We start from the raw sequence: 27,962 nt of genomic DNA, 5'->3' as shown, positions 1-27,962 counted from the left end.
AGAGCCAAGGTCGTGGTGATGGGTTTGGGGGCATGTTCAAGGCATCGCCTTTCTGGAGAGCCACCGAATGGTAGCCTGTGTCTTGAGAAAGCCGGAATTTGAACTGATAAACAACCAAGAAACACTTCCCCCGGAGCCCTCATCACCACTATTCTCAGACAAGCCATTGGATGAGCCTTGCAAAGGGAAAGCACTAGACCCCCACCTTATACTCTCATTTGGCTCCCTTTGACGTCGTTTTGTTTTCTATTGTAAAAAGAAGAGGGGAAAAGAAAAATCTTCAAATGGCATTCAGTTATTCATTGGGCTCCTAACCACACGGTCAGCAATTCGAAACCACCAGCCCCTCTGAATAAGAAAAATGAGGCTTTCTACTGTTGTAAAGGCGATTTAATGGTGGGGGTGGGAGAGGGAATGCGGAGAGGGAAACAAAAGTTCTGAAGTTGATTGTAGTAATGATTATACAATTCTTGATATAATTGAACTATTAAATTGTGTGATATGTGGATTAAGTGCCAATACAACTGTTTAAGAAAAGAATTACCTTTCAGGAAACCCACGGCGGTAGTTCTACCCTGTCCTGTAGGCTGTAGGGAGTGAGTCGGAATCAACTCCGGGGCTGTGAGTTTTGGTGAGCACTGACAATTCAAATCCCAGGACCCTCAGTTCTCGAGAGGTGGCCTAAATGGCTGGTATGATTGCTTACAAGTGTGTCTTTGCCTTTGTGGAACTGACCTTGAGAATAAGATTCCTATTTTTAATTTTTGTCTTGGAATTCCATTTTCCCCATGAACTCTTTGAGGGCCCCTTGTACACAGCAAAACACGACATCTTCGTAATTTCTACACGGACAGTTCAGTGATGCCGGTGCCATGCTTCCATCGCTGCACTCATTCTTGCCATCATCCATTTGCAAATCATTCCGCCCCCACTGAAATAAACTAGGGCGAAGATAAAGCTTACGAGCTGAGCTGTTGATAGGGGTGAACTTGGGTGCAATGGAAGATATGGTTGGGTGCCATTGGGTCGGTTCTGACCCATAGCAACCCTCTGTAAGAACAAAATACCGCCTGGGCCCGCACCTGCTTCACATCCTGGTTGAGCCCATTGTTGCCACCATCATGTCGCTCTATCTCCTTGAAACCCTTCTTCTGTTTCACTGCCGCTCCACCAAGCGCGATGTCCTCCTCCAGGGATGGGGCTCCTGGCCAGGTGTCCAATGTACACACGATGAAGCAACATCCTCCTTGCCTCTAAGGAGTATTCTGACGGTACATCTTCCAAAATAGATGGGTTTGTTCTTTTGGTAGACCATGGTACTTTGAAGATTCTTCACCAACACCATAATGCAAATGCATCTCTTCATCCGCGGTCTTCCTTATTCAGTGTCCAGCTTTCACATGCATATGAGTCCATGGAAGATACTGTAGCTTGGGACAGACACGCCTTAGTCCTCAAAGGCGCATCCTTGCTCTGAACTGCAAGGTCAGCAGTTCAAACTCATCAGCTGTTCTCAGTGAAGAAGATGTGGGTTAATATTCCCATAAAGACTTAGCCTCAGAACCCTATGGGCAGTTCTACCTTGTTCCATGGGTCTCTATGAGTCAGAATCGACTCAATGGTAGTGAGAAATGGAAGACAGGAGCCCACACAAGGACGAGGAGAAGTCAAGGGTAAACGATTGGAGAAGTTTGATCAGTAGTTTAAACTGAATTAAACATGATAATCTGAAGGATAAGCCCCCACCTAATGTACAGTTAAAAATAAGCCAAAACACTCAAGGCCTCCCATGCAAAAATTCCCCATTTCGTCTTCACTTCCAGGAACCATTAGTCATCTCTGCTTGCTTTTCTTTTTTGTCTCTGCTCTCTACACACTTGCCTATTTCATAGACGTGAGCTCAGACAGGGTTTGTCCTTTTGTGACTGACATGTCATTCAACCTGATGCTTCCAGGACCCCCCATTTGTCACAGTTTAACTCTTTTTCCTTGCATCTTTTCTTTCTTTGAAGAATGACTCTTCTGAAGACAGCTGCCTACTTTCTGAATTGGGCTCACAGTGTCATTTAGTTTTTTCCTGGAGAGCTGCAGATTTGAGGTGGGATGGAGTTCTGTTTTGTTTTACATTTTTATTTCATTTGCTTTTGTTATCGTGGAATGTATACACAGCAAAACATACACGTCACTTCAAGAGTTTCCACTGTGCAATTCCATGGTGACCTTGGTGACCATCTTTGGGGTGGACGCCCATTTCCACCCGCCTCTTCCCGAGTTACTCTCCCAGGGAAACATCCACTCACTGCCCACTAAGCTTCCTGTCTAATCTGACTTGCTATTGTCATTGTTGATTCCTTTGAGGTAGAGCTTTAAAAAGCATCATGCTCAAGACAGACATTTTGTGCTAGTGAAGCCCAACTGTCATCTGGTTTCAAGTAGGCGTCAGGGGACTTAATTTTGGATGGAGGTTTAGAGATGATCTTAAGACAGTCATTCAAAGGTTCATTCAACCCTCCATGGTTCCAGAAGTCTGGCTTCTAGGAGCATTTGACAATTTGTTCTGGATCTTCCTCCTTTGGGTCAAGATTCTCCTTTGGAATCTGATCAAAATGCTCAGCAACGGGAGACAGGCACCATTCAGTTCTGGTCTCACAGCAAAGGAAGTAGTTGTTTATGGAGGCCGTGAGCCACACAGTCCCTAAGCTCTTCCCATTCCTGACTCTTCTTCTTCCTCTCTTGTCCAGGCAAATAGAGACTGAATGTTATGCCTTGCTTGGCCAGTTGCAAGATTTTAAGACTCCCAGACACAACACATCAATCTAGAAGGCATTAAACAGGCCAGTTAACTGGGATGTCCCATGCCACCATGACCCGAAGCTTCCACATCAAGGAATTAAATCCCACAGGATGTGTGGCTATATATAAGCAATCTTAGCATCTACTGTTTTTTAATGTCACTGTAAATACAAGGGGTCTTCAAAAACTTTGTGGTAAAATTATTTTGCCATTTCAACTTTTTTTTAAATTCAACTTTTTACACGAATCACAATTTATCAATAGGAACCAACTGTGTACCCTACCCTCAATACACATTTTCTATCATTGTCTTCCTTGTCACCCCCTTTCCTTCCTGCCTCCCTCCCTCTGTCCCTTCCACCTCTGGTAACCATTAATAAACTTTGGTCTCTATACATCTGCCTTTTCTTGTGTTTTTGTAGAAACGAATCATACAATAATGTATGTCCTTTTGTGACTTATTTCACTTCATTTCATGTCCCCAAGCTTCATCCATACTGTATTCATTTCGGGAAAGTGATTAAAATTAAAAGATGCATGATAATAATGAGTCAAATGGACTCAGTCAAATGGATGATGAAAACATCAGTCTCCACAACCCCAAGACCAGAAGAACTAGATGGTGCCTGGCTACCACTCCTGACTGCTCTGAAGAGGACCCCCATTTAGAAAGTCCTTGAGGGAGAGAAAAATGTGGAAGAGAGCGCGCAACATCAAAAAAGAAACCAAGTTTCCTGGTCACTTTGTTTAGAAGTGGTGGGACATCCTCCACCCCCAAGACAATGGCTTTTATCCTTTAGATCTTAATTCACCTCTATATTAGAATAATCATCCCGTTTCAGAGCAAAAGGGCAGCATTTGCCTAAGGACAAGGTTCAGAGGATTATAAAAGATGGAGAAACGGAAATAGGAACCAGGAAGGAAATTAAATAAGTGGTGATATAAATAAATATATGGAGGAAATGGCAATGGGTGAGTTGAATCAGAATGTATATGAATTGTTGCATATCAAGCTAAGATCTGCTCTGAAAACCTTCCCCTAATTCACAATAGAACGCTGAAAACAACAACAAATCAAACCAAACAACAAACTCCCCACCCATTTTCCCCTCTTAGCTGAGTAGTATCCCATTGTCTATCTGTTGCACATATTTTTTTATCCATTATTCTGTTGATGGATGTCTAGGTTACTTCAACATTTTTGGCTGGTGACTTGGGCTGGGTTCTCTAGAGAAGCCAAACCACTGAAGTTCTAGGAAGGGGCTTCAAAAAGTTCGTGGAAAATGGAAAGGACGTATTATGGGCTTTCCCATGAACTTTCTGAAACTCCCATGTATATACAGGGAAAGATTTAACTCCAGAAATGGTTCATGGGATTGCAGACGCTGACAAGACCCATGCTCCCCACCAACCCCCCCACCCCCCAGACTAGAGGCTTCTGCCTGCAGGGGTTGACGAACCCAGATTAGCAGGTGTGACTGCAGGCTGCTGGTTCACAGGCTGTGGACAGGCTGACAAATTCCAAGATTCACAAGCAATATGGCAGGCCACTGGTTCAAGTCCCAAGAACCAGGGGTTAGATGATGCAAACCAGAGGTGGGATTCAGAGGGAGCAAACAGCTAGAGTTTTTCCAGAAAGTGCATACCTAGTGGAAGCAGGCCACATCACTGACGAAACTCTCAAATGATTGACTGCTCATCACGGGGGTCAGCTAAATGACACCCAATCTTAACCATCACACTGGAGAGGGCTTTTCTTCTTCTCCTTCTCCTTCTCCTCCTCCTCCTCCTCCTTCTTTAATGAGGTGCCATTTAAGTGAGATTCCAATGAAGCGAGGGATCACCTCACACAGTTTAACCTGGAAAGGCAGTTCTGTGCCTCAGGGAACAGCAAGTACCCAAGCCCAGAGGCTTCCATCTCTTAGCGATTTGAGGACAGCCTGCCAGGCACCAAGCACTGTTCTAAGCACTGAGCAATGCAATGAACTAGATTGTATCCTTGCTCTCCATGGCTGGTCTCCTGGAGGTGAGCCTCCTTGGGAAATTGCCCCTTCACCCCTTGCACCCTTTTCCTAGCTGAGCTGGTGCCCACTGGGCAGGAAGGGGATGTTGTGGACTTGGAACCGGCCTGCCTTTGCTATTGTGTGATCCATCTCCTTGTTAAAAGCCTCTCTGTTTAAATCTGTGCAGGAGAAAGATAGGGCTTCCCCCCCTCCCCCGGAGTTACAGTCCTGGAAACCCACAGGGGGCAGTTCGACCCTGTCCCATGGGGTCACTCTAAGTCAGAATGCCTCCATGCCATGGGGTGAGTTTGGGTGTGGGGTAACTATGCATATATAAGCTGCACTAGTTTGACTTCTCTGGAGAACCCGGCCTCAGGCGGAACTGCGCTGGGACCAGGATGGGCGCTCTTACTTTAGAGCTGGTGGTGTGGTGAGAACACAGGCACAGATCATGGCACAGCCCACACAAAGCGCCAGCCATGCACCAGCCTCTGTCTAAACAGGTTCTACAGATTCACGTGTGAGGTCAGAACTACTGTCATCCCATTTAACAGATGGGGGGACTAAGGTGCAGAGAGATGAATGGTTTCCTTACGATCACAAAGCCAAGCCGTAGGGTCTGTGCATTGCTCTACCTTGACCTTCACTGTCAGGGGTGGGGTTGGGGGCGGGGGACCATTCCCTTCCACCAGATTCCCACCCCCACTACAGGGGCTGGGCCTTCTCTAAACTTTGACTTCCTTCTTTGTAAACCAGGATAAATCACAAAGTCTCTCTGCTCATTGCGTGAGAATGAAAGGTGAAACTGCCCAGACAATGCTCTTTTTTCTCAGCACTCAGTCCGTGTTAGCAAAAGTGAATAAAGGAGGCCCTTGTAGCATACAGAGTCCTGGTGACTGGTGGCGTACTGGTTATGCATTGGACTGTGGTCTGCAAGGTCAGCAGTTCAAAACCACCAACTGCTCCATGTGGGGGAGGGCAGGGCTTTGTACTCCCATAAAGAGGGACAGTCTCAGAAACTCACAGGGGCAGTTCGACCCTGCCCTATGGGTTTGCTGTGACTCGATGGCGGTGATCTATTTATTTGTTGGTTTGAATTTTCCTAGTGATGGCTGGGGAGATGGAGCAGCAGGAGGAGGGAGTAAATGAACGTACTCTACTTCACCAATTCCTAGGACAAACATTTACTTTTCCATCTCGACATCTCTGGAAGTGGGGTGGATCATACAGTTAGGGATGTCAGGTCCCTGGTGGGATACAGTTCGAGTCCGTGGTCAAGAAGAGCAGGGTGATGCTCAGTGGGCCATGACAAGTCCAAGGGCATCAGCGGAACTTGTGGACAAGAGCAAACCAGCTTCCCATCCAGCAGTTCGTACACATGTTGGGTCATGGTCATGGTCATGGTCGGATTGCCATCCCTGCCACGGACCCTTTGCTTCTTCCTCACTGGGCTGCTCATATAGTTCCATTCACCTTTCTGGTCTCTCCCTTCCTGCCTTCTGAGCTTTCTCCTTGGGAAAATGCTGCCCATTTTTTGAAACAAAAATAAACTTTATAATTTTTCATAGATAACCAGGAAAAAGCATGCAATGGAAATTTTGTTTCCAATGGCTTTATGGGCATATAATTCACCTATCTTCCAATTCAATATTTCCATCACAACAAAAAGAGTTGTACAATCGTCACCACCACCCCATCGGTTTTAGACCATGTTCTTCATTTTTGTACTCATCATCACCTCCCCACTCCCCACCCCCCCATTCCCCCCTTCCTTCCCTGCCATACCCCCAAGGAGCCATGAAGGAATCAGTAATCCAGTGTCTGTCTCTACAGATTTGCCTATCCTGGATCCCAGCAGTGAGTGGGGACGATGTGTTTCTAGGTGTCACTCACTGCCCACAGCTGGGCAAAGAAGCACGTGGATTGCCTAATCGCCGCGTGCATTTCAGGCCGTGGTATAACAGAACTATTATGCGTGCCCTTCGGTTCTTGAGATGCCTCGGCTTTTGCACCTTTTTGCTCAAGTCAAAAAGTTTTTTCTCACATATCTCCGACCCGGTCCACCCATCCCATCCTTCCTGCTGCCTGCCCTTTCCAAACAGATCCCACATTCGACCACGTTCTTATTGCTTGGCTACCCTCTGGGCCAACGACTCGGTAGAGTAATAGCAAAAGCCTCCTCTGCCTCTGCAGGCTTCTGCTCCTTTCCTGCTCTCCCAGTCCAGTCTCAACCTAGCAGAGCATGGCCCCTCAAGACTCCAGTCTCCCGCTGCACAGAAGCCAAAGCAAGGCCCCCCCATGCCTAGCTCCCCATCATTTCTTTCCCCTCACCTCCTATGACTCACCTCCTTATTCACCTGACTCTAGTCCAGGGGTTCTCCACCTTCCTCATGCCGTGACCTGTTAATACAGTTTCTCATGTGCTGGTGACCCCCAGCCATAACATTATTTTCGTTGCTACTTCATCACTGTCATTTTGCTACTGTGATGAATCGGGCGACCCCTGTGAAAGGGTCAGGACCCACAGGTTGAGAACCACTGCTCTAGTCTTACCAGACTCTTAGTGTCTCAAAAGAGAATAGATTGGCTCCTGCAGTGGGGCCTTTGCACTGTTCCCTCTCCCTGAACTGCTTTTCCCTTGGACTCCCTCCCTCACCCTTTTCAAATCTTCTCAGGGATACCCAGGCTGACCGCCTTCAGACTACATACAGCCTGTTTGTTCTCCACCCCCTGCTTTCCTGATCCCCACCATCTAGCTCTCTGAGTACTGCCCGCCCCGCGCCCCCCCCCCCCCCCGCAGCTCCTCTCCTGTGTTTGTGTTTGTGTTCCCTTTACGGGCAGTGTAGAGCTCCCCTTGGGCGGAGAACGTCCTCTGGCTTGCTATACCAGAAGAGCCTGTAACACTGCCTTGTATGGAGGAGGCGCTCAGAAGAGATTTATTCAATGAATGAATCACTCTGCAACACCGAGTTGGTACACGTGTGGCCATAATTCATCTGTGAGCAGAGATCGACGAATTTCAGGAATTTGAAAAGGCGCCGTTTAACCTGGACCTTTAGTGCACCTGGGAGCTGGGATTGGTGATAAGCAGTCCAGGTGGAGAAGTCAGGCTGCATAGAGGCACACTAGGTGATAGGGCAGCAGGAAGGGGAGGGATCAATCAATCATTGCTGGCTGGAGGGCTGCTCAGCTAGGTATGAGGAGGTCAGGTGGTGGGAAGCTTTGAATGCAGCCTACAGGTGCTCTCCTGCAGCTGGGACCAGCCACATAATTTGTGGGTGCCAGTTTCAAATGTCGAGATGATGATGAGGGCCCACACCCACGGCCATCGCGTCAATTCTGACCCATAGTGAACCCACGTAGGGTGTTTGGCTCAACTCGCAAATCAGAGTGGGGCTAACCTATAGCCAAGATTGATCTTGATGGGAGCAGATAACCTCAGCTCTCTCCTACAGACCAGCTGACCTGGCAGCCAGGAGTTGGACGCTTACCTGACAGCACCACCAGCACACCTTGAAATGATGCAGCAAAGCCAAGTCCATCTGGTTCCTCAAAACAAATTCACGGCCGCCAGTAAGTCGATTCCAACCTCTGGCAACCTTGTAGGGCAGGGCAGAACCCCTCTGCGGGTTTGCCAGACAGTAAATCTTGTCTTTTAAAAAATCATTTTATTGGGGGCTCGTACAACTCTTATCACAATCCATCCATCCATGGTATCAAGCACATTTGTACATTTGTTGCCACCATCATTTTCAAAACATTTTCAAGACAAAAATATGGGAGTAGAAAGCCTCATCTTTAGCCTGGGAAGCAGCTGGTGGTTTTGAACTGCTGACCTTGTGGTCAGCTACCCAATGGGTAGTCACTACACCACCAGCGCTCCTGAAGCTAACTAAGTACAAGGTCTCCTAAAAGCCTGTACCGATCACACACACGCAGCCATGAAGCCAGCCCAGCCTCTAGAACACACGGGACCTAGTGGTGGTCTTCTAGGAGGGCAGAGATGGGACTTGAGGTGGGACTGTGGGATGACTCTTCTGGCACAGCTGATGGGCCAGGCAGGAGGTTCTGAGCTGAGCCCAAGAGGGGGCAGGTGGCGGGGTGGGGGAGGGCTGGCAGTCAGAGGGCAAAGGGGAGGCAGGGGTTGCAGCTTATCTAAATAGATGTGTGGAGTGGGTAGAGTTGGGTCCCCACTTCCTTTGCTCCTCCAATCTCTCCTTTTTCCTGCCCCAGCCCTTAGAGGTGTTCTCAGGCATGGGGAACAGCGCGTGTCGCCCTCTAGCCACCAGGGGGCGGATCATTCTCACAGATTTTCCTGAGGAATTTGGGGTAGGGGGAGTGGGATGCACCGTGTCCTCTCTTCACCTCGTTCCCCTCACCTGCCTCCTTCAGTACCAACTTCCTCAGTGGTTGGATGGGTGCCTGGATGGAGCCAGGGTGGGCCACGGAGAGGTGTCCAAGCTGCCCAAGTGTTTGCTAAGCTTCTGGCTTGTGCCTGTTGCTTTAAGAAGTGCTCCCACATCTTTGCTCTGATTGATATGGCTAAGGGCTCTCTTCAAGACGCTCCACCTGGTATTACACGCCAACGTCAGAGGTCGAACCAACTTCACCTGGGTGGTTGTAAGTCCAACGTCAGGGGTCCAACTAGCACCTTCCCCCATAACTGCTGGGGCTTCCTCTGCACCTGTACCTCGGGCCACTTGTTGCTTGAGCCTGGTGTCAGGTTCCTGCCCACTGTTGACTGCTCTTGAGTTCCGGAGGGCAGGGGGGGGGGTGGTGGTGGAGGAGGAAGGGTGCAGGACGAGATCCAACACGTCTTGGGTGTGATGGGTGGGGGCAGCTTGTAGCCAAAGAGATCAGACCCTGGCCCTCACTGTCTCTCTCTAGTGAAATAGTCCAGGGGGATGCAGGGCGGGCTCAAGCTGCCCACAGGGGTTTTCTGGTATTGAAGCCGGGAGGCACCTCAGAGCTCCAGAATACAATGCCCTGACTTTAAGGATGGGGACAATGAGAAGCTCCTGGGAAGGAAGGGGACTTCCTCAGGTGCCCGTGCTTTGTGGCCACGCTGAATCATCGTCATTTTGAACCAGTTTCTATTTTCCACGAGTTTCTCTGCGGGAGGCGGGACACTGGAGAAGCGGGTTAGGAGGAGAACGTCTCTTCCTGCTGTCTTTGCTGTGGCACTTTAAACGGGTAAATGGAATGCAAAGACCTTACGGAGCATGTCAATGTTGAGACAGAAGCAGGGATGGACCTCCGTTTAGGGATGTGGCGCTTTGGCTCAGAGCTGTTCTGTGATCTGTCCAATATCACACAGCAGTTTCACTCGGCAGAGCTGGGGCAGCGACAGGGGCAGGGGTCTCCTCTGTCCCTAGTATTCGGTGGAGAGACCTCTGGGTCCTCCCGCAGCTGGCTGTGAAGGACGCTGACCTGGGGACCAGAGGATCCCTGAAGGCTAGATGTGGGATGGACATGACATGATGGGAGGTCACGGAGGGCAGACAGGCAGGTAGTGGACGATCACCGGGTCTGGCAAGTAAATCACAAATTGATAGCTTGGATCCGAAGATGGATTTCATGAGCGGACTGACTGACTGACAGACGCACGGGCTTGCAGACCGGCCAATCGCAGAAATGGTTAACAGCCTTATTTTCCAGTTAGTCAACTAATAAAGCGCGCACCGGTGCCCACGCTCCTCGTTCTAGCTTCGAAAATACCCGAAAACTGACGGAAAGAAACGAAGAGTCAGACTTGAGTACCACCCCAGGCCGCCGCCGGGCGCTCGCCGGGCCTCGGGTGTTGCCGGAAATGGCCGACGACAGCCCTCGGCTGAGGGGCGGAACGGGGGCGTGACCCTCTCGCAGCACGCGGAGCCCCTTCGGGTGTTTCCGGAAACTACCGAACGCCAGGTTGAAGGGGGCGGAGAAAAGTCGGTGGGCGTGGTTGAACGGCTCTGGAGCTCTCCGAGTCCCTTCGTGGATTTCCGTAAACAGAGCCGAAACTTGGGTATTGGACTCGTGGAGTCGCGCGTGCCCCGGGGGGTTACCTTCTTCGGGTGTTTCCGGAACTCACCCGTAGTGTGTGGTCCGGACGCAGGAGGCCCGCCCCCCTCCCGTTCCAGGCCGCTTCGGATGTTTCCGGCTGTTGCCGGCGGAAAGAGCCGAGGGCCGGCGGTGGTGGCGGCCATGTTGGGAGCAGCAGGTCCGGCGGCGGCTGCCTGTGTGCCGGGCGCGGAGCAGTGCCGCTGAGGGCAGGGGAGGAGCGAGGCAGGCGGCCGGCTGCGGCGGCAGAGAGTAGGCGGAGCGGCGCGGCCCGGCCGAAAGGCGGCACAGCCCAGCCGGGGGTCGGGGGGGGTGCGGTCCGGAGCCGCTCGGAGCCGGCGCGGCCTAGCCCGAGCGGCGCATCCCCGGGCTGGCGTGAGCGGCTGCCCGGCCTCCCCGCACCCCCGGCCGGGGCCCATGCGGCGGGTGCCCCTGCTGTGAGAAGCCCCGCCCGGCCGGGCTCCGCGCCTTCCCTTCCCTCCCTTCCTCCAAGCTTCTGGGTTCCCTCCCCTGAGATACCGGCGCCATGTCCAGCGCCCGGACCCCCCTGCCCACGCTGAACGAGAGGGACACGGAGCAGGTAAGGAGCCCCGAGGGCTCCCCGGCTTCTCTGGCCGGGCCCCTGCACCTGGCGGAGCCTCCTCCCTCCTCTGTTTTCCTCGTGCCCCTGCTGCCATCCCGCAAGCTCGGCCGCCCTGTCATCGGGCCCCGAGCCCTGTCCTGGGACCCACGGCGTCCCGACTCCAGGCTGCACACTTGACTCACTGCCAGCCCCCCTCGCCCTCCCCGCCCTCCTGCGCTCCTCCGTGTCACCTCCCCGGCTTCCCCTTCTCCTCGCCGGGGCCTTTCTGGTCTTCCTCCACCCACGCCGCGAACAGCCACCCTCCCGCTCGTCGACGAGCACCCCGCGGTTTGTCACGGCTTGTCCACCACTTCCTCCGGCCTGCGGTCCCCCTCGGTGCCGGCTGCCCCCTCGGGCTGGAGGGGGCCCCAGCCCGCGCCCCGAGCCCTCGCACCTCCCCGGCTGCTTCCGCCCTGGCTGCTCCCCTCTCGATTGCAGCCCACCAGCTCCACCCTCAAAACCTTTCCCCACCGGTCGCCCACTCTTTGCTCATCACTTTCCCTTTTCTCCCGGAGCGCCCCGCTTCCCGGCGCTGGCATGTGTTGCTTCCGTGTTTCGCATCCAGCTGTCATGCGCAGTTGCCCCACAGGTTGTCTTTTCGGGGGTGGGGATGGGGGCCGGTGTTCCAGCCCTCGGCCCCCGGTGAGGGTGTGGATCCCGCGGGTTCTCCTCCCTGGGCTCGGGCTTTTCCGGTTTTCCGCAGCCCTGGTCGGGTCGGGGCCCTTCCCGCTTGGCTTTTCGGCCCCACCGGATCACCGCGTCAACACAACCTGTTGCTCAGTCGGCTGCTGCTGCAGCTGCAGCTGCACCCAGCGCGGCCTGCTGTTGCCATCCACAGCAACGCAAGTCCTGGTGCCTCCCTGCCCCTGCAGCGTTCTCCTGGGGCTTCCCGCTGGCTCCTAGCTTCCCCCAGCCCCTCCTTGCCCCTCTTCCTCGCCCCTCCATCACATGGCCTGCCATCTCCAGCACAGTTTCTGGCCTGCTTCCCATCCTGTTTCATTCCCCCACTCGGGGCCTCTCTCCATCCCCTGCTTATTGGCTGACGGTCGCGCCTCCCAGCCCAGGAATTGTGCCGGCTACTTCCAGCCTCAGGACCCCACGCTCTGGCTCTCTCCCTCCTCCTAGCAGAGCAATTGCGGCTGTCTTTGGCCACCCAAGCCTTAGTCCTTTCTGAGCCCTCTCACCTTTGAGCCCTGGGGTGACCGCTTCTCACCCGGCCCTGCTCTTTCGCCATCTCCGGTGGCCCTGGGTGGCCAGTCAACTGCAGAGTCCCCTGCCTGTCACACCCTTCCTGGCGGAGAACTTTACTAGGCCAAAAACTTGACCAGAAAAAAGGAACTCCGTGCCTTGGGGGCTGCTTTCTGCATCCTCTCCTCACTTTCCTCCTCAAGGCTCCCTCCTGGGCCTCCCTTTCTTCACCCCCTGCCGGTATTAATCAGGACCGTTTTCTGTTCTGTTTGCCTTTCGCTTGCTCACTTTAGCTGGGCAGTTAAGAACTCAGGAGGAGTTGTGTTGTACTGGGCCAGCTTGTCCTCTGCCATGGTTGTGGTTCACACACGCACATACACACAATGTTGAAGCATTACAATACAACCTAGTGTCGCAGGGAGAGGGCCTGATGGATGGGTCCCTTCCCTTTGGGGGTGGTGGGGGTGGTGGCACAGGTGCTGAGAGGGAGGGGTGGTGGGTTCCCACTTCCTCATCGGGCTTGGCAGCTGCTGCTACCTGGTCTCGGGGTCTTGGGAAGCAGAGACTCATTGCCTGGTCTTTCTGCCCCTGACTGACCAGCTATTTTTCTCCACTCACGGGCAGCATGTTTTCTTGCCCCTCTTTCCCCGCCTTTGTTCTAGCAGGTTGGCCCTGCTGTCCCTGAGAACTTTCCCAGACTGTTGATGAGGAGTTGGTAGGAGGAGGCCCGGGGACAGACTGGCACCCTCAGGCATGTGGAGGGTGGTGATGGAGCCCCTCCTATCTCCATAAGGCTGAGGGCCCGGGTGCCCTGTGCCAGGGGAGTAGCAGCCTGCCCCAGGGCGACTTCTTTGGGCCACTCACTCACTGGGAATGCCATTGCTGCCAGTCTTTAAACCAAGAGGACCGGGAGGGGCTGCTCTAAGGGACCCAGGCAGGGGATGCTAGGAGCCTCAGCCTGCTTTAGACTACATTGGACCACCAGGTATGAGTAAGAAACCTTGTAATCCTGTTGTGATTCTGGCAAAAATTGTCATGGGAACTCCAGGCTTACACCGCTACTCAGTGTTACGGAAAGAAAAGCAGGGAGTTGCTTGGGCTGAGGCGTCCCTACCCCCGACGTCCCAGAGCACCTCCTTTGGATTTCAACGACTTAGCCTGGTCTCACCGCAAACAAGTTAACACACTCACTGGTTGTCTTCAAACTCCAGTCAGTTTTCTTGCTTTTTCTTTCCTCACTTAAAAAAAATGTGACAGAGGGGCAGCCGTCTCTGGGAGCCCTTGGACCACATTTGGAATTTTTGGAACACACACAGATGTTGAAGCGTAACAGTCCACCTGGTGTCGCAGGGAGAGGACCTGCTGGCTGTGGACTCTGTTGTACAAGTTCAAGGTAGAAAGGAAAGTCCAGGTCTGTGATGAAGCTGGTGACACCTGCTGCCAGACATGCTGCTTCAGAGCCCCCACCTCCCCTGCCTTGGGTTCTGAGTCAAGGCCGGTGGGTCAGGGCATTGATTCGTGGTGGGACAATGGAGCTTTCCGTTGGCTGCTTCTCCCAAGTGGCTCACCTGAGTCGGAGGCTTGGCCACAGGGAAAGCTGTCAGCAGGTTGACTATCCACTGGCCGCCTAGCCTGCAGCACCCAGAGGAGAGCTGGCAAGTGGGGGCGGCTCCAGCTTGGTGACACCTGGGAGAGCTGCAGGGCTTCAGATGGCCCAGCCATGGGGTTGGCGAGAGGGCCCCGCAAAGAGAGCGAGCTCGTTTGTGTTGTCAGGGGGCACGGGAGAGGGTTACTGCCCTTTTGCTGGGCACAGCTGGTTTTAGAGAGAGGTGTTTGGAAGTCTTGGCTCAGCTTCTAGGATGCTGAAGTCAACCACTGCCGATGCACTTCCTCTGGACCCCCCAGGCCTTGGTGGGAAGGTCCGTGCTGAAATCGAGAGTTGATTCTGGCTAAATCTTGCACAGAATCATTGTTCTGTGCTGTTCTCTAGGTCGGTTGGCTTGGCTATCTATCATTTCACTCCCCACTCCATGAGCTGGGTATGCTGACTGGCACGGCACGTGCCTTGACTCTAGCCAGGGATGTAGGTGGACTTGTGGTCATCTGGTCTCCCTTTCTGCTTGACCTTAGAGATTGGGGCAGGGCCACCGGGCCACTGTGAGGTAGTGAGCTTGGTTTAGGAGGAGTCCCTGGCATTTCATGTTGTTAGGCACTGTCTAGTCCCTTCCCGGTCCTGCACTATCGTCACATTGCTGTCTCAGCCCTTTGTCCACCCATGTTGCCGAGGGTCTGGAACCCAGTAAGAGAAATGGTGGGAAATGCCTAGTAGGTGTGATAACTCCTCCCTGGCCTGTGGGCTGTGCGTCTTGGGCTGTTTTGGGTTGAATCCTGCACACACAGCGCTTCAGGGAATCCACTTGTGCACAGAGGTCGCACAGGAGAGTTACAACGTGCCTTAGCAACGCTGATGCCAGGGAGGTAGGGAAAGATGGAAGCTTTGTGTGCCCAAGAGCTTTGCACGCTTTGATCTTTGGGGAGTCGAAACCTCAGCCTAGACTTTCCCCTCAGACGGGGCAGCACAGCCCAGGCCTCGATGGGCACTAGGCTGGGATGGACTTGTGCTGTCGTGAACTCTTTCCCAGTGAGCACTTAGCCACCTGGCTGGCATTTCTCTTTTCCCAGGAGCTTCCAGAACATCCCTACATATGTATTATGTTGACGTGGATGAATATTTTATACCTAGAGTGCAGCTAAGCCTCAGACGTTGCGGCCCATTATCAACCCGCAGGGCGGGGGCTGGGCGCCACCTTTGGCCCCTCGCTAACAGCTCTGCTAAATGGACCCCCTACGAGCACTCTGAAGCCCATTAGTGGGTTGGAATGAAGTCACCTCAGCAGATGGAAAGGGCCAGGAGGAGGAAGGACTGACGGATGTCCTCCTCCTCCCTCCTTCCGTCCCTGCACCCTCTTCAAGCTCTCTCCTGTGGTCACAGGGCCAGCCCTGACGCCTCCACTTGGTTAAGTTGTAGAGGGTGGCCGCAAGGGGAGCAGGTAGGCAAGGCTCTGATGTTGTTTTAGCCCGGGCGGTTGCTTTCCCATCAAACCAGGCCTGGAGAGGGCTCTTGGGAGAGGGTGGGTGGAGCTTAAACCTGGGTCTTCCTCCTTCCTGGGAAGTTCAGCAAACTGACAAACCAGATAGATGGCCGGGTTGCCTTCCCTCGCCAGGCCATTCCTGTCCATGCGTATTTTGCACTGGAAGCTTGGGCGCCGCACGCTTTCTCCTAGCCTTCATCCCACCTGGTGAGTGGCGGAAGTGTTACCTGGGCTTTGTCCCCTCACTCTCAGCGCTGGGAAGAGAAGGACAGTAAGCCATTACCCACATCTGGCCGCGGAAGGGGCAGAGTGTCTGCCTGGTACACGCAGAACGGGAACTCTTGGGGTCAGCCTCTGGCTGCCAGCCTTTATCTTTCAGACCAGGAGATAGTGCGTCTGATTTGGAGCCTCCAGTGAGGGAGAGGGGAGCCCGTCTCCTGGTCTCCAGCTGTCTCGCAGAGGAGACTGGGCCCAAGGAGTTGTAATGGTGCTGCCTCTTGCCAGTAGGCTAGCCTCCCTTTGGAGGTTTCGGGCTAGACCCTTTTATCTGCGTGTCTGTTTCCCTCTAGAACAGTCCTTGTGAGTTCTCTCCACAGCTGGCTGCCTGTGGGTTGGCACTCATCACCCCTGCTTCCAATTACTCTTTATGTGAAGCATTTGAAAGTGAACTAGAAGGAGGCAGAGATTTCACCCCCCAACTCTTCCCCACTATCACCCCCCCCCCCCCCCCCGTCTTTGCCTCCTGGGCACCAGACAGTTGGTTTTAGACTTCTAGAACCCTTTCCTCAGAAGATTTGGGCCAAGAGAGGGTGAGAGGGACATGGCTCTGGGTGGCTAGGTGGATCCCGTGGGACCGCAGTGAGTGAAAGAGAGGAGGGGTGTATGTTCAATGACTGGCTCCACGCCACCTCTTTGGTCTTTTTCTTCTTTAACAAAAGGAAGGCGGAGCACACCAGGGGCTTCACTGCAGAACCAGTCAGGCTGGTTCTGAGCCGAGGCGGCCTATTTTCCTCTGTGCTCATTGGGAAGTTGGCAGTACAAAGGTCTGCCTCCTCTGGGGCTGTGCTCATTGAGGCGTGAGTTTGGAGAGGTCTGTAAACAAGCCCTATCCCCTAAATCCTGCATGAGTGGTCTTTCCACCCTGGTGCTGAACCCCACAGCACCTCTGGTGTGCCTGCCATTCCCTGGGAAGCTCTTAAACACAGCGTGGCCAGGAGAAGGGACTGAGTGTGAGTGGCTGGGAAGCAGGACACCTGACCCCTGGCTTCAGAGTCCATTTAGGCCCCGGGTCTTTGGTTTTAGTGCTTGGCGAGTGGGTGGCGGGGATGGGGGGTGGGGAGGGCTAGTGTTGGACATTGGCAGCTCAGCAGGTGCTCCTCTGTGGGACAGTTGGAGTTTCTTTCTGCCTGAGGTCCCTTGGGTTGGGGTGGGGTGGGGGAGACCCCCATGGGTTCCATAAACAGCCCTGATGGGTTTATTTCTCAGGGAGTAGGACTTGGCGGGATACTCCGTCACCTGGCCCCTTGTTGGTGCTGCTAATGGAGCTGCTTTCCCTGGTTCAGCCAGGGGAAGGTCCAGCTTCACAAGTTTGGGAGGGAGGGACCACCTGCAGGGAGAACCCCTGCCTGGGCCCTGCTCTGTGGGGCAGCCTGTGCCTACTGCTGCCACAGTGACCTGAGCGTGGCTTTCCTGGGGGCTTGATCACTACATGCAGTGGGACCTCCGCCTTCCTCCACTCCTCCTCACACCGCCTCACCTCCTCTACAGCTGGCCCTCGGCTGCTGTCGCTGTCTGTGCCTAGGGTGTCGACCGAGGCCCTTGTGGCTTGTTGTTTTGTCTTTTGCCCACAGCAGCTTGTTCTCCAGTCACAGGAAGTGGGGTCTCCCAGGCCCGGGTGCGCGAACCCAGCATGCTCACTGGGTTAGGAGTATGGCAGAGGTGACTTCCGTGAATCCTGGTGGTGACATGTGCGCAGGACCCTGCTCTGCTCGGTGGTGACCTGGGCCGCGGTGCCTTCTCTGCCAATGGGAGGAACCCTAGGAGCGCGCTGTTCTGGGAAGGTCAGCAGAGCCTAGAATGAGGGCTGCAGTTGAACACCCTGGAGGCTTCTTTTTGAGCCTCACACAATTCTGGGTCCTTGGCAGGAATGCAGCTTGCAGGCTCTGAAATCACTTCAGGAACGTGGCACTCGCCGGCCTCTTCCACCCCAGGAGGGCCTTTTCTGGTCCCCTACCCCCTTCACTTGTTTATTTGTTTATGATCAACCATCAGAGATTCAGGCACAGCTGGAGAGCACTTTTAATAATAGTTCCTTCATTTATAAAACATCAATATTAGGAGCTTTTTTTTTTTATTGATTAAAGGAAAAACACTGCCGCCTGCTGATAGTCCTGTGGCCGTAAGGGGTGAGCAGCCTGGCCACTGGCTGGGCAGCCACATAGCTAGCGCCCCCCACATGCCCCCTTGTAGCCAGGGCAGGCACCTTCTGAGTGCTGGGGCCCAGTGTTGGTGTTGAGGAACCGGAGGGATTGAGAATCAATCCCACACAGTCCCAGTGCCGGGAGTTCGGAAGATTTTTCCTCCTCCTCTCAACACTGTCCTTAATTCAAGGGCAGCATTTACCCTTGGACGACAGAGAAAGCGAGCTCACTGTTTCCTGGTATAGACCCTATGGGGATCAAGCTGCAAAGGATTTGGGGCTCTTTTTCACCTGCAGAGGGGCCCTCAAGGGCAAGTTTGAGTTCCCTCTTGTTGGCTTGGAAGGGACAGTACCACGTCTCAGTGGACTCTCAGTCCCTGTGCGTTTGGGGCCTCTGGCGGGATTGCTGTGATCGTCTCTATCTGTAGCTTCCTCTTCCTCTCGGGCCCCTCTTGGAGCCCAGATGCCCTCTCAGAACCCTGGCAAAGTGCTTCTTGTCTTTGCATTGAACCTGGTGCGGGAGCCAGGCGGCAGCCTCCGTGTTCTTCCGGACCTTTCGCTCTCTGCTTTCTCCTTCCTTGTTGGCCTCTGCTTGCTGGCCTCACTTCCCTTTTCAGGCACTTGGTTCTTTGAGCTCTTTTATCATCATCACCGGCAGCCTCAGGTTTCCCCTTGGCCCCACTCACCCTCCTTGTGCCCCTGCCCCGCATGGCATGGCTCAGGAGCGGATTCTTCAGACGGGCTGGGGGCTGGGGGGTCTTCATGTTCAGATCCAGGGCCACCCCGTCTTTTCCTACTTTCTCAGACGACTTTTCTGTACTGCTAAGGATTTGTTGCTTTAGAAAACTTGGCCCGCCCTCCGCCCCCCTTCCTCAGGAAAGTCAGGTTTGGCAACCTGACAGCTTCTTAAGACAGCATCCCAGTTTCCCTGGTGACAGGGTCTTAGCCAGTTCTGAGCTGAGCTGTTTCCTGTGACCTGTCAGGAATGCTGGGAGTGTAGACCCTGCCTTGGGGGGAGAGGGGTAAGCAGGTACTTGTTCGCTTTGAACAGTGAGCTTGGCGTTCAAAGCATGTTTTGAAGCCCCTCTCTGGTGGTGCGGAAAGTCAGCCACTGCCTTTAGAGGGACTTCTCCGAGGGCTGAATGCGATGTCGTGACGTCATCGCTCTGGGCTTGTGAGCTGTGTGCTTGTGTGTGGTTTTCCTAGAATTTCCAGGGTGCTGCTTTAGGTGCAAATGTGGAAGTTCGCCATGTGGAGCTTGGTTTGTTCCCTGTCCATCCGCTGTGCCCGTGCTACCTGTCTCCACGTATACCTGCTCATCTCTGTAACCGCACTAGTGCCCAATAAATGGTTATTGTGAAGTCCTGGTGTTTTGCTGGTGCCCGGGTGGGGAGGGGGAAGGGGGGACACAGGAAGTGAGTACGACCTCTCAAATGTACTTCTGAGAACATTGGGCAAAGCTGCCTAATTCTCTGCAGGCTATATTTGCAACAGACTTTCTTTAGCATTCTGTTCTGTTTTATTTCCAAGTATTTGTAATGTCTCTATATACAGAGGGGCTTCAAAAGGCTCATGGAAAAATAGAATGAAAAGATAGTGGAATTTTCCCACACATTTTTAAAGTTGCCCCTCCCTCAACCACCGAGTTGGTTCCCACTCCAGGCCACAGGAGCACTGTTTGCAGAGTCTGTGAGTCTGTGAAGCCTTCTCCCCAGGATGAACTGCTGAGCTTTCACTCAGTGCCTCTGCCTGAGAAGACTTGCTGCTCAGAGCACAGCTTCAGCCTTCACTGTCGACCTGGCCACAAGCGAAGGGGAGGAGTCGGCTACAGAGGAACTTGGGGCAACTGTACTCTCTTTCCCCCGAGACTCTCGATGGCACGCTGGCCAGTCTCCTGTGACGGCGTGCATGCTCCTATAGTGGGTAGGTTGCAGCCACAATTTGAGAAAAAGGAATTGACTATTGCCAAGGGTGTACACACTGCATACTTGAAAACAAAACCCCCCAAACCAGATTGCCCCAGCTTTGCACACTGGAACTGGAAAAGTTGCTGACTTACAGGTGATTTGTTCCTTGGTGTCGTGCCTAGGGAAGCCCCACCCCGGGGCAGAGAGACAGGCGAGCCTTCTAACGACAGCTGATGTTGCCGTGTGCCCCCGGAGGAAAAGCCTGCAGATAAAATCCGGACAGTGCCACTTCCAGTGTGACTGTGACTCGTCGAATTAAAGGTGTCGCTGCCCACACGAAGACTGAGCTTGTATCTTGTTTCTAGAATTTGACTTTCTTCTTAGAAAGGAGCAGACCTACGGGCCTGGCTGGACTTGTGGGATCAGTACCAACTACTCTCAGTGGAAGGACGGATGCTCCATCTCGTGTGGGTGCTCAGATAGCCAAAGGGTCTCCTACCGTGTTTGCCTCTCCGGGGTTATCCAGGGACAGCTTGGTTCACATGTGCACTGTTGGTGCAAAAGCTGTGGCAGAGAACACTGCTGGCACCGCGTAGCCTGAATCAAGGGAGTGGCACCAATCAAGTAGCCATAATGCCCCTCCTTGTGCCACGTATTTGTGGTTACTAAAGGCCTGCTTCATTTAAAGAGTGCCCTGGTGACGCGCTCGGCATGATTGGGTTTATTCCCTTTGAGAACCATCGTCTTACTGTTCCGAGTGATGAAACGCAGGTGTCCGTGAAGTCCAGCCGCTCCCAACGACACAGCCTGGTGCCCGTCTTGAGGAACAGCATGTGTGTGGTTGAGCCAGAACTGGCTGCATGAAACAGCATTTTTACTTGAATGCACAACCGACAGATAAACTAGGGTTTTCTTGAAAATGAACCAAGCGAGCACCTGACACTCTTACCAGTTAATACAATTCAGGTGCTCTGTGAAAATCCAAATCTTGGAAAACTTGTCTTTTGAATGCTTAAAGTCATTTCTGATGACATCAGTGTGAAATTAAGGTGAGGTGTATACACACACAATACCTCATTTGGAAATCTGCATAACAGTTAAGGCATCTTTTCCAAATTGCCACTGGGCAGAAGAGCCATTCAAAGTGCAATATGGCCAGTGGATTTCAATATAAAAAGGTTGGTGGGTACGACTCCAGACTCCCATGTTGCAGTGATGTGGTGACTGTGAAAAGCTGCCACTCGCTGGGTCTCCTCAGCGTCGGGAAGGTTTTCACATTTTGTTTTCAAACCAGAGGTCTGTGAGAAATGAGGTTTCTTCTTATGTGCCCACCCAAACAGCCTATTGGAGCATTGAACGGCACTGGGTGTGGAAGCAGATGCGAGAATTCGGCTGTCCTTCATTGAGGCCATGACTTTAAAGCCAAGTACAAGAATGTAGAACAATACACCTCTTCTCTGAAATGTCTTTTTGTTTTGGAAAAGCTAGTGTATATGCACATATTTACATGTAATTAAAGTGAAAGCGTAATGATAGTTACTTGTATAAATAGTAGTGTTATTTTGAGTGAATTAATAGATCTCTTCTACAACGATAATTCAATTTCTAATAAAGTCATGGTTAATAACAATGATCCATGTCAAAGTTCTTTGAGATCCTCGATAAGTTTTAATAGATAGAGGATTCTTAAGACAAGAAATCGAGAACTCCGTAGTCATAGACAAAACTTAGGGTGATTGTCGCTGGTCTTGGTGGGCTGGTTTCGTGCTGCGGCTTCATGAGGGCCTTTGTTGGGCAGTTTCCAGCGTTTGTGCCGGACTGGGCATTAGCTGCAGAGGCACTTGATACTCTGCTCAGGACAGCCGCCTCAGGCACTTTGACCCGAGCTAGCATATTTTTTTTCTAATACATGCAGCATTCCCTGTTGGATCTTTGTGTTTTGCTTGTTTATTTTGATCTATGATTTGCTGACAAATCCCCCACCCCCTTTTTCCTTTTTTTTTTGCATGGTGTATCTTTTTCATTTTTATTTTCCCTCTTATTTAAAATTTAGTTTGTTAGTACTTCTTTCTTTTTTTTAAATGTTAGCGGTATATTCTGACCACAGAGCTAAGTTTTGTTGAGCTCGACTTCCTTGTAAAGTTGTGGTTCGATGTAGTTTTTCATTAGAAACAGGCTACATGCAATGAGGTTAAGTGAATTAATTCATATTTGTATCTTTTCTCCTTTGAGATTTTATTGTGGTGACTAGTGATAAATCTAATCCATGTGTACAAGCTTTTTGAGGGCCCCTTTTTAAGGCGGGAGTACAGAAGTTTCTGAAACCAAGAAGTGTGAGACTGGCTGCTGTTGACAAACCTGGCTTGGTCGTCCCTGCCTTTGATTGGCTGGTGAGTTGCTGTGACTTCACAATGAGCCTTTGTCTGGCCCTTCCCAGCCCCCAGTTAGCCCTGTCTGGGCCTCAGGGAGACACTCGCTGGGGCTGCAGTCCTTCTAGCTGAGGAAGCTGGTCCTCAGTGACCCAAGGGACTTTGACCAATCTTGACTTGGTTCCTTCTTCTCTAAACATCACTGTGTAAAGTGATTTTTTTTGTTGTTGTTTTGTTATTTTTAAGTACGTCTTTATGTATTTAATTTTGAGATCATTTTAAAATGCCGGAAGAGCTACAAAAATAGCCCAAGAGTTTCTGTATATTCTTTATCCCGCCCTCCCTTATAGCAAGCTCTTACACAACCATAGGACTGGGATCAAAACTAGGAATTAGTCTTGGGACACTAGTGTCAGTCGAAGTATGCAAATTCAGATTTCATCGGTTCTCCCCCTGGCAGATCTTTTCTTCTCCAGTATCCCGCATTGCACTTCATTGTCACACCTCCACAGTCTCTTCCAGTCTCCAAACGAGGCTCTGTTTTTCTGAGTCTTACATGTTGTTGGCCATTTTCAAGGATTCTGGTAGTTGTAGAACGTACGGTCCTCGGTGTGGCCTAGAATTTTAGCCTGGACTTCTGCTTTATCACTTTACAGGCAAGCTGACTGAGACATCACCATGATGCGTACTAAGTTGGTACTCTGGAAAGTATTTTTCATTAAAAGATGCCATGTTATGAGTGATGGATTTACTTGAGATGAATGTTAACATTCCTCAGCTGTAAATTTTAACGTGGTAAATATCAATAACTAGCCCACACAAACAAAAGCTGTTGGAGAAACAGTCCTTGGGAATGGCACAGTGTCTTCCAGACCATGTGGGAACCCGTGTTGACAAAAGCAGGGTTGGCCGTCCTTATTTTGATTGGTTGGTTGGTGATTTGCTCTGACCTCACAGTGAGCCTTTGTCTGGTCATCCCAGCCTCGGTGTGGTCCTGCGGGGGCCTTGGAGAGACAGTCCACTCCCTGGGGCTGCAGTCCTTCTAGCTGAGGAAGCTGGTTCTCAGTGACCCAAGGGACTTTGACCAGCTTTGGCTTGGCTCCTTTATAGCGTTGGCTTTTTCTTTTTTTCATTAAAAAGATAATTTGGCTTACTTGGATTTCATTATGACAGTAGTTTTTTTTTTTAAGCTATATCTTGGCTATTGGTCAATTCCAAATCTGAAAACTGCAAAGCTTGCATAGCCTCTGTCCTTGAAGAACCTCGGTGCCCACAGTGGCTGAGACTGGACCAGAATGCCTCGGAGGGGAGGCTGTGCCTTGCTCGCCTCGGAGGCTACAAGGTGTGCTCCGGAGACTACTGTTTTACCCTCGCTGCCATACAATTCACACTTCATAGAACTCAGTAGTTCCATCACGTCACACGGCGTGTGGCATCGCTGCGATCGGTTAATGAAACCTGTCTACCACATCTCCCCGTGAAGTCCGCTCCGACTCATGCAATTCCGTCCATGTCACAGTAGAACTTGTCTCTACCTGGGGGTCGTGACCCCTTTCACAGGGGTCACCCGACCCATAACAGCAGCAAACTGACAGTTGTGGATTAGCAATGAAAATAATTTTATGGTTGGGGCTCACCACCACACAAAGAACTGTATGAAAGAGTCTCGGCAGAGGCCGGTTGAGAACCACTGCCATAGAATTTTCAGTGCTTGACTTCCCTGCTGAGGAACCTCCGGGTGGACCTGGGAATCTCCAGCCTTTTGGTTCTTTCCTCTAAATCCCATCGATTCCTCTTCATAGGGATCCTACGGGACAAAGTCAAATTCACCCCTGTAGGATTTCCACATCTTTCTCCTGTGGAGACACTGGGACGGACAAGTGTGACTCCTTGACCTTTGGATGACAGGCCAGGCGCTTCACAACTGTACTGCAGGGCTACTTTCTCCTGGGAGGGGTTTGGAGAGTGTTTGAAATGGGATGAGTTTTGTCTCTTGATAAGGCTTACAGAGGCAGGTGGCATTGTGGTAGGTAGGTAGTTCCTAACCTATGTAACTCCACCCTGTGTCTTTTTGTCTCATCTCCAGTTTCGGTAGTGCCTCTACCTTTAAAAGCATCCCTTACTACCACAGACGGTGGGCCTTGAGCCTCTCTTAATAGGCACTTGGACCAACTTTAATGACTTTTATTTTATTTTTTTAAAACACTTAAAAAAAGCTCAGGCCATTTGCTTTGGAATCACATTTCAGAATCATAATAAAGATTCAAAACAATCTGTTTAATCAAGTATTTAATGTTTTCTGGTCGACATACAGACCCATCTCTCAGCTAGTTCTATAAACCTCTGCTCTCCCTCCTCTCCCCAAGTAAACATGTGCCTTTAATTACTATTTCAAAATAGAACTTGATTTGCTATTCTCTCTCTTTTCAGCCACTGGTCTGTATAGCAAATTGTTTTCCACCCCTCACATAAAGTTTAGTGATGTTGACTACATTCTTTGAGTTGTGCTTGTACTCCCTCCCTCCCTCCCCCAGTCGTTTTTGTCTTAGTTACCTAGTGCTGCTAAAACAGAACTATCCCACATGGGTGGATGACTTATTCTCTCACAGCTCAGGAAGTTCGGAGTCTGACTCTAGGAAGGCTTTATCTCTGTCTGCTCTCACGTAGGTCCTTGTCTTCTAGCTTCAGGGGCCCAGTGTTAGTCAGAGGTCTCCAAGTGTCGTGGCCTCAGTCTGCCCTTGGGTCTAGGAAGTTCTCAGCCCAGGGGCCTTGGGCCCAAAGGACTTGGCTCTGCTTCTGACTCTTGTTTCTTGGTGCTAATAGGTCCTTCTCTCTTTGCTTACTTTTCTCCCTTTCTCTCTCATAAGAGAGAAGACAATACAGGGCTGAGACCCAATAAGGGCGCTGCATTTCCACCCCAAACCCTTGGTAGTTAGTGAACTGACCGCATTATGGGGGATGGTACAGTGCATGGCTGCCAAGTCACTGGGAATCATAGCTTAGCCAAATTAACTACCTAATTTTGGGGGGACACATCCAATCCATGATACTCCTTCATTCATATATACTCCGTGCTCCCTCAGGTCCCTATCTAATCTTTCTAGTGATGCTGTCAGTTGATCCCATATCAATGGTTCTTAAGAAGAGCGTATAATACATAGGCAAACCTTTTTATTTTTTTTTTTTGAGTTAAGCTAAATAGTGTTTGGTTTTAAGAAGACTAGAAGACTTCAGGGTTTGACTTAAGTTTTAGAGCAGTGGTTCTCAACCTTCCTAATGCCACGACCCTTTCATATAGTTTCTCATATTGTGGTGACCCACCCATAACATTATTTTCGTTGCTACTTCATAACTGTAATTTTGCTACTGGTGTGATTCTTGCGACCCCCGTGAAAGGGGTGGTGACCCCAGGTTGAGCACCGCTGGTTTAAAGAATCTCTCGGGGCACTAGTTTCAGGGGCTCATTCACCCTCTGTGACTTGAGAAAGTCTAGAGCCCAGGAGAATTTGAATTTCTGTGTTGGGTTTTCCCCCTTTTTATCTATCTATTTATTTATTTACTTAGGATTTTCCCCATTATGATCAGGTTTCTTCTTTGGATTTTTTAAATCAAAAAGTGAAGCAATGGTAGCCAGGTACCATTCAGTTCTGATCTCAAGGAGGGAGTTGTTCATGGGGGCAATTGGCCACACGTTCCATATCCTCCTCTACTCCTGACTCTCCAGCCAAATAGAGACCAATTGCAGGCTTTTAGGACTCCAGGCACGACCGATCCATGAAACTGGGCAGTAGAAGAGAGGCGTTAAACTTGTTTAACGGCCAGTTAACCTGGCTGTCCCATGAAAACATGGTTCGAAACTGAGTCCCACAAAGTGCTCCTTCCGTGGTCCCTAAGCTACCTCAGCTCCGCGGCAGCCCCTCCATACAGTTGTTGTGACTCCATCACACAACTTTTGACAGGTTTTAGCTTATAATTATTTTTCCCATTACTCTGCACTCCACTTTTTCTCCCTCCCTCTTGCCCCTGCTAACCAGTCATAAACTTTGCTCTCTCCATTTGCCTTTTCTTGTTTTGTTAGGTAGGTGACGTCATGCGAGGTTTGTTCTTTTGTGATGAACTTCCTTGATCCCACTCAGCGTGGCGTCCCCGGCTCCGGCCAGAGTGGAGCAGGTGTCCGTGCGTCATTTCCCCTACTGGGGCGTGGCGTTCCATCACCTTTCCCGACCATGTTTTGCTAGCCCAGTCCTCTCTTGGTGGGCACTTAAGTGCTTCCACCTGTTGGCTGCTGTGAGCATGTGGCTGTGGACATGGGGGTCCCGGTCTCTGAGGCAGAGGCTTGGAGTGGGGTTGCTGGGTCATGTGCGTTGGTTCCATTTTGAGTGTTTTGAGCAAACTGCTGCGCTGTTGTCCACAACGTCCCGACTTATTTCGTATTGCCACCAGCAACAGGTCAGCGGTCTAGTTTCCCCTCCTCCTCACCACACACAGGCACCTACGCATTCCAAGATTTCTTCACTTTGCTTAGCTGAGGCCACCACTCCCTCCTGGTTGGCCTGGGAAGCACATGGCGGGCTTCGGCCAAGGTTGTTGGGACCACCGTTCTTACAGAGAATGGGTTTCAGACTTCCAAGTGAGATTAGCACCCTGTCCATTTTCAGGAAGTTGGCTGAGGTGAGGCCTCTTTAACAGTGGCCATGACTCTAGCCCGCAGTGGCGTGCTGGCAGTGCCCTGCGCACACTTTGCACTCCGGAATTCATTTTGTCTTCACAGGTGAGGAAACAGAAGCCCAGAAGTACTGAGTGGCTTGTTGTTGTAGATGATTCTAGAGTGCGTGTCCTTGTCCGAACAGGCTGCCTGGCGGGCTCGGCAGGACCTTGTGCCCCAGCTGCGATTGTGTCTGTCTACAGGAGATAGTTGGTTACAGTGACCTTCTGGTCCATGTAGGACAGAGGCTCTCCTAGATGGAGTTAGCGTCGAACTTGCCTGTCATAAAGTGGCCAAGGTGGTGGGTATGCGGGCAGGTGTGTTTTGCACACACCTCGTTGCTAGACTGAGCACTGTGTGGGAGACTATAAGTCTTACTTAATGCTGCGTCCCCAGGCCCCTCTTTTATCTCTTCCCACCTTCTTTAGGTTCAAGAACCTGTTTTAGACCAAAACAGCCCCGAGAGCCCACATTAGGGTCCACATTACAGCTAACTGCCTGGAAGCTGGAGCAGCTTGGGTTCCAGATGTGCAACACAGGGGTCAGTCGAGAGCCGCTTTTATACAGAACAACAGCAGTCTTGATGTGGTGGCTCTTCACTGTACACTTCGTCCGTGTGAAACAAACTGACGGGCACCCTCTCCTCCGTTGATTATGTGCCACTTACACTCCCAGAGGCACCGACCCACGGCCTTTTGGCCTTGACTGCCAGGGGCATGGGTCCTGTAGCTGGTGGTGCCAGGCCTCTCCTCTGTGCTGCTTGGGACTTGCCAGCTCTGCCCTGGGAGGAGCTGAGTGCGGCCCTGCTGCTTGGTCTCCGTC

General features: G+C 51.6%; 1 protein-coding gene across 4 annotated transcripts in view; it reads left to right on the top strand.

The window, feature by feature from the left end:
- Positions 1-10,876: 10,876 nt before the first annotated feature.
- The window catches only part of MARK2 (microtubule affinity regulating kinase 2), a 53,503-nt gene continuing 36,417 nt past the window's right edge, over positions 10,877-27,962 (top strand). Inside the window, exon 1 of one of the 4 annotated variants that reach the window (XM_075545552.1) lies at positions 10,877-11,418. In XM_075545552.1, the coding sequence (XP_075401667.1) occupies positions 11,365-11,418 (54 nt within the window). In that variant the 5' untranslated portion in view covers positions 10,877-11,364. The remainder of the gene's footprint in view (positions 11,419-27,962) is intronic. The other 3 variants (XM_075545554.1, XM_075545556.1, XM_075545557.1) reach the window with 3 other exon arrangements.

The sequence above is a fragment of the Tenrec ecaudatus genome, chromosome 4 (genome assembly GCF_050624435.1).
Source record: "Tenrec ecaudatus isolate mTenEca1 chromosome 4, mTenEca1.hap1, whole genome shotgun sequence".
Taxonomy (NCBI): Eukaryota; Metazoa; Chordata; class Mammalia; order Afrosoricida; family Tenrecidae; genus Tenrec; species Tenrec ecaudatus.
The sequence above is the reverse complement of the archived record's forward strand: the minus strand, read 5'-3'. Positions and strand labels throughout refer to the sequence as shown.